Source organism: Hypanus sabinus, unplaced genomic scaffold (assembly GCF_030144855.1).
Source record: "Hypanus sabinus isolate sHypSab1 unplaced genomic scaffold, sHypSab1.hap1 scaffold_751, whole genome shotgun sequence".
NCBI classification, from domain to species: domain Eukaryota; kingdom Metazoa; phylum Chordata; class Chondrichthyes; order Myliobatiformes; family Dasyatidae; genus Hypanus; species Hypanus sabinus.
The window spans coordinates 88,990-102,224 of record NW_026781602.1 but is presented as its reverse complement, the minus strand read 5'-3'; the positions used below and the strand labels follow the sequence as shown (position 1 = coordinate 102,224).

The 13,235-nt window shown below is 48.2% G+C and overlaps 1 protein-coding gene across 1 annotated transcript; it reads right to left on the bottom strand.

The window, feature by feature from the left end:
- Positions 1 to 463: 463 nt before the first annotated feature.
- Positions 464 to 7,983, bottom strand: LOC132390045 (C-type lectin domain family 9 member A-like). The gene is made up of 5 exons (XM_059962631.1): positions 7,890 to 7,983; positions 2,858 to 3,000; positions 2,319 to 2,383; positions 1,247 to 1,432; positions 464 to 589 (listed from the first exon to the last, which is right to left on the bottom strand). Exons 1-4 carry the CDS (start codon positions 7,957 to 7,959, stop codon positions 1,252 to 1,254), a joined length of 459 nt encoding a protein of 152 aa, XP_059818614.1. The 5' UTR covers positions 7,960 to 7,983; the 3' UTR covers positions 464 to 589; positions 1,247 to 1,251.
- Between the last annotated feature and the right edge of the window lie 5,252 nt (positions 7,984 to 13,235).

Sequence of the window (13,235 nt, the reverse complement as noted above, 5' to 3'; positions counted from 1 at the left end):
GGGTTAAAAACAATCTGCGGTGCAGAGGGATTTGGGAGACTTCGTGCAGCTTTCCCAGAAGTTTAACCTGCAGCTTGAGCCGGTGGTGAGGAAGGCAAATGCGATGACAGCATTCATTTCGAGAGGACTGGGACGTAAAAGCATTGACGTCATTTTCAGGCTCAATACGTCACTGGTGAGGTCACATTTGGAGTTCTGTGAGCAGGTCTCGATCGCTTATCTCACAGGGAATGATAACGGGATTGGACGTCTTCTTATTGGAGACAGAACACACACACACAGCGATTCAGGAACAGCTTCTTCCCATTCGCCATCACATCTTTCAACGCATCAGCAAGAACTCGACATTTCTGCGGTGTTTATTAATATTTGCAATTTACATTAATTGTACACCTTTGCGCCGTACTGATGCGTCAAAAGTACAAATTTCAGGTGTTATAAGCTTCAGATAATAATTGAAATAGCGGTTCCGGTGGAAAACATCCGATAGGGTGGACAGGACACTTGGCACGCTGGTCTTCACCAGTCACACTGAGTACAGGATACAGGTGGTCTTGTTACCGTGGTACAAACAGTCGGTGAGGCCGCCCTGCTTTAGGACAAAATGTCAGTGAACTGGATAAACTGTACATGGAATTCTCCAGGGATACTGCCAGAACTCGGAGGACTGAGTTATGGAGAGAGCGAGGGACATTGGGACTTCAGTCTCTGGAGCGCAGTTGTAAATTTACAGAGTTACATGAACCCGAGAGGGGCACAGACAGAGGGAATGCGCACAGACCTTCATCAAGGGTTGGGTTATCGAGAACCAGACGGCACAGGATTGAGGTGAGAATGATTGGAAAGCAGAAAGAGAGGGAACGATCAGGGAGACGGGGGGGGGGGGCGGGGGTTTAGATAGAACACGGAGGGGAGTTAGAGAGTGCTGGGGGAGGGAAGGGGAGAACGGTGAGAGGTGGGCAGAGGGAGCAGAGAAAGTGCGGGCGGAGAATATTCGAGGAAATAAGGGGAGGAGAGGGGGCAGAGAGAAATGTAGAGGGAGCGGGGAAAAGCGGCACGGGGAGATGGCGAGAAAGAAGAGGATAGACGGTGAGAGTAATTTGTCGGTGTCTAGTGGGGAGAATATGTTTGCGACAAGAGGATGAGATGGTGTAGGAGGGAGGGGCAGAGAGGCTGGGGAGGGCATTTGACAGGATTTACGAGTGAGAGTGAAGGGGAGAGAAGGAGGAGAAAATGGGGGAGTCACTTGATTCATGTCGACTCCACTGGCTGTTGGCAGAGACTCTGGATCTTTTCAGGAACATCCGGGAATAAAGGTGTCGACTTCTCGCAGATAAAACGCCAATCACGATCACAATGGTTATCCCTTTCGCACTGACTGCAGACGAGCGTTCCAGAGGACGGATTGTACAGGACACTCCGGCCCGCAGTCCTATACAGGAGGGTTAAACAATTTCAACAGAGACAAAACAGCTTCAGTAGAGCACCCGAGCGGAGTCCGTCCGCAAGCTAATCCCATGAATTCGATCTCTCCTAATTGCCTGTGTGAGTCCCCAGACTCATCCCAGTCAACCAGTCTCCCCCCATGGGCCCGTGTCAGTACCCAGGCAGAAACCACGGTCCCAATGTCTCCCCACAATCCTGTGACCCCAAACTAATCCCACCGAACCGCTTCCTCACCAGAATCCTCTGTCATTCCCCATAGTCGAACAGGACCTCCCTCTCCCCTCTGATCTCTTTCAGTCCCCGAACAAATCCCGCTGTCCCACCGTCTAATCACGTTGCCCAGCTCTTTACCCGTAGATCTTTATCATTCAGCAAACGAATCACACTGTTCCTCCCTCTCCACACAGCCCGGCGACTAGCTCCGAACTAATCACTTTACCTCACTGTGTGCCCATCGCCCTGTACTGGTCTCCAAACTAATCCAGTTGTCCTACTCTCGCCCCTCAGATCTAAGTCATTCAGTAAACTAATCCCGCTGTTGCTTTCTCTTCTGACAGGCCGGCGACTGTCTCCAAAAATGATCCCACTGCACCGCGCTCACCTGACTGGCATGCGTCAGTACCAAAATAATCCCTGTGTACTGTTCTCTCCCTACTGCCCCCTGCCATTTTCTGAAATATTCCCACTGCCCTGTCCTTCCCCGGCAGACATGTGCCGGCCCCAAAATGCTACCCCCTACCCACATACAAACAAATCCCAATACCCCTCACTTTTTCCACAATATTACGTCAGACCGTAAACGAATCCTATTTTCTCCCATCACGACGATCACAATACCCAACTCTCACCCGACAGATCAGTCCAAATCTCACCTGTTTTCGCATTTTCCAATCCAGTATGTATGGGTTTGGTTCACAAGGTTGCGGGATACAAAGTTCTAGGAAATTTAAGTTTATTGTATTAATGCCAAGAATCGAAAACTATGATACGGAGCTTCTCTCAGTTGGTTATAACAGGAATCTCTTTCTGTGTGTGTAAGACCCCTTGACTGTGTGATGGGAGAATGTGGAGGGTGATTCACTCTGTGTCTGACCCCGGGAGTGTGTGATGGGAGAATGTGCAGGGAGATTCACTCTTTGTCTGATCCCGGGAGTGTGTGATGGGAGAATGTGGAGGGAGATTCACTCTGTGTCTGACCCCGGGAGTGTGTGATGGGAGAGTATGGAGTGAGATTCACTCTCTCCGACCCCGGGAGTGTGTGATTGGACAGTGTGGAGGGAGATTCACTCTGTGTCTGACCCCGGGAATGTGTGATGGGACAGTTTGGAGGTAGATTCACCCTGTGCCTGACCCCAGGGGTGTGTGGTGATTCCTGTGGTTCTGTGGGATCTTCTCGTGCTGTGACACATACCGCTTCATCCCTTGAATTGATTTCGAGCAGACTTGAATCACGTTTTGAACATTCTTGAATCGCTTTGTATAAAGATGTTTCAAACGTGGAAAAGTAATAACACCGGTCTTTATTTGTAACATAGTCCTTGGAACAGTTTTGTTCTGAAAATCATGAACAAGGAACAGTGAGACACAGAGTGAATCTCCCTGCACACTTATCCCTCACACACACCCGGGATGACGCACAGAGTGAATTTCATGCCATGCGGTCCCATCACGTTCACCGGAGGTCAGGCACAAAGAGAATTTCCCTGCCCCGAACATCGTCCCATAGCACAGTGCATATCCCTCCACACCATCCATCATACACTCCCGGAGGAAAATACCTCAGCACACACGTCAAATAGACACAGATATAAAACATAGATTAGTACTGCACAGAACAGGCACTTCGGCCCACCATGTTGTACCGACTCTTAAACCCTGCCTCCCAAATATCCCCCAACTTACGTTCCTTCATATACCTATCTAGTCGTGTCTTAAGTTTCACGAGTGTTTCTGCCTCCACCACTGACTTGGGCATTCCACCCACCAACCACTCTCTGAGTAAAAACCTTCCTCTAATAACCCCCTTGAACTTCCCTCCCCTTAACTGCAAACCATGTCCTCTTGTATTGAGCAGTAGTGCCCTGGGTAAGAGGCGCTGGTTGACCACTCTATCTATTCCTCTTAATATCTTGTATACCTCTATCATGTCTCCTCTCATCCTCCTTCCTTCTGCAAAAAGTAAATCCCTAGCTGCTGGAATCTCTGTTCATAACTCGTACTCTCTAAACCAGACAGCTTCCTGGTAAATCTGCTCGGTAGCCTTTCCAATGCTTTCACATCATTCCTACAGAGAGGCAACCAGACAGGACACAGTATTCAAAGTGCGGCCTAACCAGGGTTTTATAGAGCTCTTTCATTCCCTCGCGACTCTAAAAACACTATCCCTTGAATTATGAAAGCCAACACCTTAAATTCTCTATCTACCTGTGAGGCAACTTTCAGCGATATGTGGACATGTACACCCAGGTCTCTCTGTTCCTCCTCACTACCAAGTATCCTGCCATTTACTTTGTACTCTGTAATGGTGTTTGGCCTTCCAAAGTGTACCACCGTGCACTGCTGCCAGCTGAACTCCATCTGCCGCTTCTCTGCTCATTCCTGCATCCTATCCATTTCTCTCTGCAATCTTCAAGAATCCTCGACACTACTTACAGCCCTATCAACCATTGTGTCGTCTGCAAACTTGCCAACCCACCCTTCTACCCCCACATCCAGGTCGTTAATAAAAAACCACGAACAGTACGTGTTCCAGAACCGATCCACTTGGAACACCAGTATTCACAACCTCCATTCGGAATATACTCCGTCCGTCACGGCACACTGCTTTCTGCAGGCAAGCCAAACCTCGTGGGATCACATGCCTTCTGACTTCCTGAATACGTCTATCGTGTGCAAACATATTAAATGCATTTTTAAAATCCATATAGATCGCATCCACTGCACTACCCTCATAAATATGCCTGGTCACCTCTGCAAAAACTCTACAGGTTTCCTAGGCACGGTCTACCCTTCACAAAAGCATGCTGACTGTCCCTGATCAGACCATAATTCTCCAAATGCAGGAAGATCCTATCTCTAGGAATATTTTCCAACATCTTTCCCTTCGCAGACATAAGATCTATTATTACCTGAACAATCCCTACCACCTTTTCTGAACAAGAGAGCAACATTCGCCTCCCTCCAATTCACGGGTGCCATTCCAGTGGACAACGAGTACAGAACGATTCTAGCCAGTCTCAGCAATCTCTGCCCTTGCCTCGTGGAGCAGCCTGTGGACTATTCTGTCAGTCCCCGGGGACTAATCCATCCTATGGTACTACAACAAATCCAGCACCTCGTCTCCCTTAATATCAGCAATGTTCCTGTGCTTCAACCTCGCTCATACTGTCCACACTGTCATTGGGTTCCCACTCATTTGTGAATACCGAAGAGAAGTATTCAGTGAGGAACTTGCTCACTTGAAAAACCAAGAGGCACAATATCCCACCTTTATCTCTATTCGGTGCTCCCTTCACACTTGTCATCCTTTTGTCGCTCACATAATTGAAGAATGCCTTGGTGCTTTCCCTTACCCTACTCGCCAAGGCTTTCCCTTTCTCAGCCCCTCTTAAGCTAATTTCTTGCTACCCTATATTCCTCAATAGCCCCATCTGATCCTTGCTTCTTAAACCCCAAGTATGCTGCCCTCTTCCACCTGACTAGATGTTCCACCTCACTTATCACCCATGATTCCTTCACACTACAATTCTTTATCTTCTTCACGGGGACAGATTTATCCCTAAACTTCTGCTAGAGATCCCTAGATATTAAACACATGTCCATATTACATTTCCCTGCAAATAGGTCCCGATCCCCACCCGCAAGTTCAAGCTTTAAAACTTTATACTTTTGACTTTACCCAATTAAAAATGTTCTGTACTCTCCGATTCCATCATTTCCCATGATACTACTAAAGACCCAGGGAGTGTTGGTCACTGTCCCCGGGATGCTCACCCACTAAAAGATCTGTGGCCTGAACCGGTTGGTTACCTAATACTAGATCCAATATGGCATTCACCCTAGTCGGCCTATCAACATACTGTGGCAGTAATCCGTCCTGGACACACTTATCAAACTCTGCCCCATCTAAGCCATTGGAACTAATCAGGTGCCAATCAATATTAGGGAAGTTAAAGTTAACCATGATAACAACCCGGTTATTTTTGCACCTTTCCAAAATATGCCACCCAGTCTGTTCCTCGATGTCTCTGCTGTTACCAGGGGGGACTACAGAATATTCTCAATGGAGTAACTTCTCCCTTCCTGTTCCTGACATACACCCATACTGACTCAAAGGAGGATCCTGTTGCATTAGCCACCCATTCTGGCGCCGTAGTGTTAATCCAGACCAGTAACACCACCCCTTCTCCACCTTTCACCCTCTCTATCCATTGTAAACCACTGAAATCCAGGAATATTTGGAATCCAATCCTGCCCTGGTGCCAGTCGTCTCTGTAATCGCCACTACATCATAATTCCATGTACGTATCCAAGCTCAGTTCATCTCCTTTGTTCCGGTCGCTTCTTGCACTGAAGAAGACGCACTTTAGCCCTTCTACCATACTACATTTAAACCCTTTATTCTGCTTCTCTTTCCTCAAAGCCTCTTTATATGTTAGATCGGGCTGTGCTCCATGCATAAAATTGCAGTTCTCGATTGACCTTTATCCTCCTCCACCTCACCATCTGCTCTTACATTCTGGTTCCCCTCCGCCTGGAAATCTAGTTTAAATCCACCGCAGTAGCACCAGCAAACCTTCCCGAAAGGATTTTAGTCCCTCTATAGTTCAGGTGTAATCCGTCCCACTTTCCCTGGAACAACACCCAGTTTTCCTGAAACATGAAGCCCTCCCTCCTGCACCAACTCCTTAGCCACGTATTTAGCCGCATAATCACCTATTTCCAGCCTCACTAGCACGTGGCACTGGCAGCAATCTTGACATTGCAACCCTGGGGTCCCGTCCTTCAATGTTGTACCAAACCTCCAAAACTCTCTGTGCAGAGCCTCCTCCTTCTTCCTATCCACGTCATTGATCCTGAGTGCTCACCCTCCATCTTCAGAATGCTGAGAACTCGTTCCGAGACATCACGGTCCCTGGCATCAGGGAGGCAACAGACCATTCGAGATTCTCAATCTCTCACACAGAACTCCCTAACTATTGAATCCCCTATCTCTACTGCTCTCCTCTTTTCCCTCCTTCCTTTTTGAGCTCAGGGCCTTGTCTCGTGCCAGAGACATGACCAATGCAACTTGTCCCTGGTAGGTTGTCCCCACCAACTGTATCCAAAACGGTGTAATTATTGTTGATGGGAACAGCCACATGGATGTTCTGCTGTCGCCCAGCAACCTGTATTCTAACTCTTAGGGGTGACTATCTCCCAGAAACCCCTGTCTATTTCTGCCCCTGCTTCAGGAATAATCCGAAGTTGATCCAGCTCCAGACATAGATCCCTAACTCGGTTTGTCAACAGCTGCAGCTGGATGCAACTTTTACAGGTGTAGTCGTCAGGGACAATTTGGCTGACTTCCCACGTCCTTCAAACGGAGCACTCGACTGCCCAAACTGCTGCCTCCATTACCTAATTCGAAGCGAATTAGATTAATTAATGTAGCTTACCAAGCCTTACCTCATTTGGAGCAAGCTCGTCCTCAGTCTCTGCTCGCCGAAGTCTTTCGAGCCAAACCCTTCCTACTCTGTCTCCCACCACTCCATTGCCCGCTCCGTTAACCTTTTCTTTTTTTCAAACTCTCTCGCTGCTTCAGAGGCCGACTTTCACGTGCTTGCGTAGTCGAACCCCGTCCAAACTGCCGAAGAAATGGCATCCCCACTCTCAATCTGCTCGCTTTTTAAGCTCACCAGTTTTCTCAGATTCTCCCTCTACAGCTTCACAACACACTACAGAGCAAAATGTCAGACACAGAGAGAAGCTGCCTCCTCATGGTCCCATCACACATTCACGAGTTCAATACAGTGTGAACCTCTCTGCTTACGTCCCATGACACACTTCCTGGCGAGTCACAGAGTGAATCTCCCTCAGAACCGTCCCATCACACACTCCCGGGGGCAGACACAGAGTGAAGCTCTCTCAGAACGGTCCCATCACACACTCCCGGGGTCAGTCACAGAGTGAAGCTCCCTCCACACCTTCCTATCACACACTCCCGGGGTCAGACACAGAGTGAAGCTCCTTCCACACTGTCCCAGCACACTCTACTGGATTCAGCGATAGAGGGAAACTTCCTCCACGCAGCGCCATCATACAATCACCGGGTCAAACACAGAGTGAATCACCTTCCATACCATCTCTTCACACACTCCTGATGTCTAGCACAAAGTGACGCTTTCTCTCTCCATGCCTGACCTGTGGTGAGCAACGGGTTAAAGAGGGGGATGATGCCTCACCTCTTCTGCTGGTCAACAATTCACAGAGTTGAGCTTTGGTTTCGTCGACAGATCTGTACTTCGTTTCCATCTCAGTGAACTTGTGATTAATCTGTGACACTGAGAGAGATGGTGAAGGATGTTTAGCCTTTACGTGAGTCAGCGTCACGCTACTGAACCGTTCAGAGTGTCGCAGTGAAGCATGTCCTTTGGGCACAGTGAGAGGCGTCGGCGCCCCCTTGGGGGAAAATCAATGTTCCAGTGAAGATTTTGTTATTACTATGTGGGTTTGCGTCAGTATCGTGCGGGGCATGTCCGGGTTGTTGTGAGGAACGTGTCGGTGTCCCGGCGGGAGGTGACAATGACGTGTCACGGTGTCATGGTGTGGGGTGTGCTGGTCGCAAAGAGAATGGTATGTCAATGCCAAGGTGAAAGACATTTCATGGCCACGGTGTGTGTGAGAGTGACACGCTGAGGTGTGTGTCGGTGCGAACGGAGAGTTCTATGTCGATGACATTGTGTCATTGTGAATTCAAGTGTCGGTATCTGTTAAGAGTTTTAACTATGTCAGGGTGAGTTGAGGGTAATTGCCTCAGTGAGCGGTACATCGGTGTTATGTTGAGGAGTGATACTGTCGCGGTAAGGGGTGTTGCAGTGACGTGTGAGTCTTTGTCACGATGCGGTGTAGAGTGGATCACTCGGAGGAGCGTGAAGGTGCCACGGTGTACGGTACCTCAGTGTCACGATGAAGATCGTGTTGGTGTCACTGTGAGGTGTGTGTCTGTGTCGCTTGAGCAGATTATCGGTAACACGGTCAGGGGCCTGTCGATGTTACAGACACGTGTGTGTCACGGCGATGGTCGTGTCAGTGTCGCGGTTAGGAGTGCATCTGCGTCTTGTAGAACGTCGTGGCCGTGCTACGGTAACGGCATTGTTGATGTGATGGTCAATGGCGTGTCTGTGTCAGCATGAGTCTTGATTCTATTACAGTATAGGCCGTGTTTTATCACGGTTTGTGGTGTGTCCGTATTAATGAACATAGAATAATACAGCACAGCTCAAGCACTTCGTATCACAATGTTGCGTCTACCCCTTAAAAGCTGCCTCCCAAATACCCCATCACCTCAAACTCATCCATATACCTGTCTAGTAGTCTCTTAAATTTCACTTGTGTATCTGTCTCCACCACTGACTCAGGCAGTGCATTCCACACACCGACCACTCTCTGAGTAAAAGACTTTCCTCTATTATACCCCTTGAACTTTGCTCCCCTCACCTTAAAGCCTCTTGTATTGAGCAGCGGTGTCCTGTGGAAGAGGCGCTGGGTCTCCAATTTAGCTATTTCTCTTCATGTCTGGCATACCTCTATCATACCTACTCTCATCCTACTTCTCTCCAAAGAGTAATGCCCTCTCTCCCTTTATCTCTGATCATAATGCATACTCTCTAAACCAGTCAGCATACTGGTAAATCTCCTCTGTACCCTTTCCAATTGCTTCCACATCCTTCCTATAGTGAAGCGACCAGAACTGGACACAGTACTCCACGTGTGGCCGAACCATAGTTTTATGGAGCTGCAGCATTACCTCGCGACTCTTAAATTATGTCCCTCGACTTATGAAACATAACAACCATAAGCCTTCTTAACTACCCTATCTACCTGTGAGACAACGTTCAGGGATCTGTGGACATGTGTGCCCAGTTCCCTCGGCTCCACCACACTACCAAGTACCCTGGCATTTACTTTGTATTCTGCCTTGGAGTTTGTCCTTCCACAGTGTACTACCTCATACTTCTCCGGGTTAAACTCCATCTGCTACTTCCCTCTGCAATCTTCGATAATCCTCTACACTATCCAGAACACCACAATCCGTTGTGTCGTCTCCAAGCTTGCCAACCCACCCTTCTACCCCCACATCGATTTTGTTAATAAAATCACGAAAATACTAGAACCGATCCTTGTGGAACACCACTAGTCACGGCACTCCAATCCGAATGTACTCCCTCCGCCAAGTCACTCTGCTTTCTCCAGACAAGCCGATTCTGAATCCACCCGGCCAAGCCTCTCTGGATCCCATGCCTTCTGTCTTTCGAAATAAGCTCGACTGCGTAGAACCTTGTCAAATGCCGTACTAAATTCCATGTATATCACACCCACTGCACTATCCTCATCTATATTCCTGGTCTCCTCCTCAAAAATTGTATCGGGCTTTTTAGACACGATCTGCCATTCAGAATGTCATGCTGACTGTCCCTGCTCAGACCACGATTCTCTAAATGACCATAGATTCTATCTCTAATAATCTTTTCCAACAGTTTTTCACAAAACAGACGTCAGTCTCACTGGTCTATAATTACCTGGAGTATCCCTCTAACTCTTTTGACCAAGGATCAACATTCGCCTCCCTCCAATCCTCCCGTGCCATTCCCCTGGACAACGAGGACATAAAGATCCTAGCCAGAGGCTCAGCAATTTCTTCTCTCTCCTCGTGAGGCAGCCTGGGGAATATTCTGTCAGGCCCAGTGACTTATCCGTCCTTATGCATTTAACAACTACAATAGCTCCTCTCCCCTAATATCAACATGTTCCAGAAGATTAAATTCTATCATATTGTCCTCACCGTCATCACGTTCCCTCTCAGTGGAGTATTCCGAAGCGAAGTACTCATTGAGGACCTCGCTAACTTCCACAGTCTCCAGGCACATCTTCCCACCATTATCTCTAATCAGTCCTGTCATCCTTTTGTTCTGCACATAATTGAAGAATTTCTTGGGGTTTTCAATTAGCCTACTCACCAAGGCCTTCTCTTGCTTCATTCTTTCTCTCCACAGCCTCTTCTTCATCTCTTTTCTAGCTGCTCTATGTCCTTCAATAGACCCGTCTGATCCTAGCTTCCTATACCTCATGTATGCTGCCTTCTTCCATCGGTGTAACGGTAAGGGGGGTGTTGGTTTCACTGTTGTGTTTTACAATCTCAATTTATTCCAGTCTCTTTATTTCCGGTCTGACTCCACACGGAGACGGTTCCACTCACCATGGATCGAGAGTCCGGCCACAGTCACGATGAGGGCGGATGTAACTAGCCGGAGTAGGCAGATCAGACGGTACGGTCTATTTCCGATAGTCACTTTCGACTCCCGTTCTGGCGCAGCTATGGAGATATCATACGACCATAAGATCATAATAAATATTAAATAAGACAAAAGGAGTTACTTAATGAATATTTTACTTCGGTATCTTAGTGATTGTAGTGATGACTTCCAGCAGACTGAAAAGCATGAGCATGTAGATGTTAAGAAAATGGATGTAATGTAGCTTTTGGAAAATATTAAATTGTTAAGTCGCCGGTACCGGGCGAAATATAACCCAGGCTAGTGTGGGAGGCGAAGGAAGAGATTGCAGTGGCTCTGGTGATGATCCTTGCATCCTCAATGAAGATGTGAGAGGTTCCGGAGGATTGGATGGTTGTGGATGTTGTTCCTTTATTCAAGAAGTGGTGAAGATACAGCCCAGGAAATTATAGACCAGTGAGTCTTAACTCAGCGGTTGGTAAGTTGATGGAAAGGATCCTGAGAGGAAGGATTTATGAACATTTGGAGAGGTATAACATGTTTAGGGGTTGTCAGCTTGGCTTTGTAAAGGGCAGTTCTCGCCTCACGAGACGGAATGAATTTTTGTGGGGATGTGACTAAACACACTGATGAGGGAAGAACAGTTGATGTGGTGTGGATGGATTTCAGCAAAGCATTTTATAAGCTACCCCATGCAAGGCTTAGTGCGAAATTGAGGAGGAATGGGATTCAAGGGGGCATTGCTTTGTGAATCCACAACTGGCTTGCCCAAAGAAAGCAAAGGGTGATTGTAGACCGGTCATATTCTGCATAGGATTCGGTCACCAGTGGATTGCCTCAGCGATCAGTTTTGGGACCCTTATTCTTCGTGACTTTTAGGTGAACTGGATGAAGATGTGGAGGGATGGGCTAGCAGGTTTGCTGATGACACAAAGTTTGGGTGTTGTGGATGGTTGTAGGGCTGTCAGACATAACAGCGGGAAATTGATAGGATGCAAAACCGGGCTGAGAAGTGGCAGATGGAGTTCAAATCAGTTAAGTGTGTGGTGGTTCATTTTGATAGGTCAAATACGATATCAGAATATTGTATTAATGGTAAGACACTTGGCAATTTGGAGAATCAGACTGATATTGGTGTCCGATCACAAAGCAGTTGCACAGGTTGACTCTCTGGTTAAGAAGGCGCATGGCGTATTGGCGCGACGGATGCAAAAGAGGAGGGAAAGCGGGAAGGAAAGGGAGAGAGAGTGGGAGAGAGGGAATAGAGGGACACATAGCGAGAGAGAGGGCAGGGGAGAGGGGTAATAAAAGTGTATGTGGTTGAAGGAAGGAGAGAGTGGGGTGGGCCGTTAGAGGGAAGGGAGAGAAAGGGAACAGCATGGGAAAGAGAGGGAAAAGAGAGGGACAAGTGGCTGAGTGAGGACAGGAGAGCGGAGAGTGGATGAGATGGGAAAAAAGGGATACAGGGGAGAAGAGAGTGAAAGAAGAATGACGTGAGAGGGAAAGGGAGAGAGAAGGGGGAAAGTTATAAGGCTTGTGTAGAGTGAGAGGAGGGAGAGTGGAGCGAAGGGACAAGAGGGAATTAAAATATATTTTAGACGGCTCCCTGCACAACGTCCAATCCCACACTCCCGGGGTCAGACACAGAGTGAAACTCCCTCCCTCCATCTCTCTACCCCACTCACCTCGGGAAGGAGTCTCTGAGTCCGTTTTTGTGAATTTTACATTCACGTAAGTCTCGCTGTCGTCCATCCTGTCGAGGATCCTCTGCGCGTCTGAGCTCAGGAAGGAGAAGTAACCGTTGTCAAAGGAAACCTGTTTTGACAAGGGTGTCCGACAGACACCATGAAAAACGAGATGAGCAGCTGAAAAAGAGGAATCGAGAGCAGGTGGTGGGGGAGGTTCCGTGGAGAGGGATTGGAGTGTGCGAGCGGTAAGAGATAAGAGTGGCAGTGGACAGAGTAATAATAGAGGGGAGAAAGAGGGGGAGGGAGAGAGTGGGAGATAGCGTGTCGGCGGAGAGAGAATTGGGTGACAGTGGACTGTGCGTGGAACGGTAGAGGGAAATGATGTGAGAGATGCGGGAGTGAAGAGAAGAGCGATGGAGATGAGAAAACTGAAGTAGATGGGTAGCGAAATAGAGGAAGAGGCGTTTGGGAGAGTGGGGGAGAAAAGTGGGGGAGAGAGGGGAGCAAAGTGGGGGCGCCTATACGGGAGGAAGAGAAGGAGAGAGATGGAATGAGAGGAGCGGAGAGGAGCATAGGAAGGAGAGAGAGTGTGGCACAGGGAAGAAAG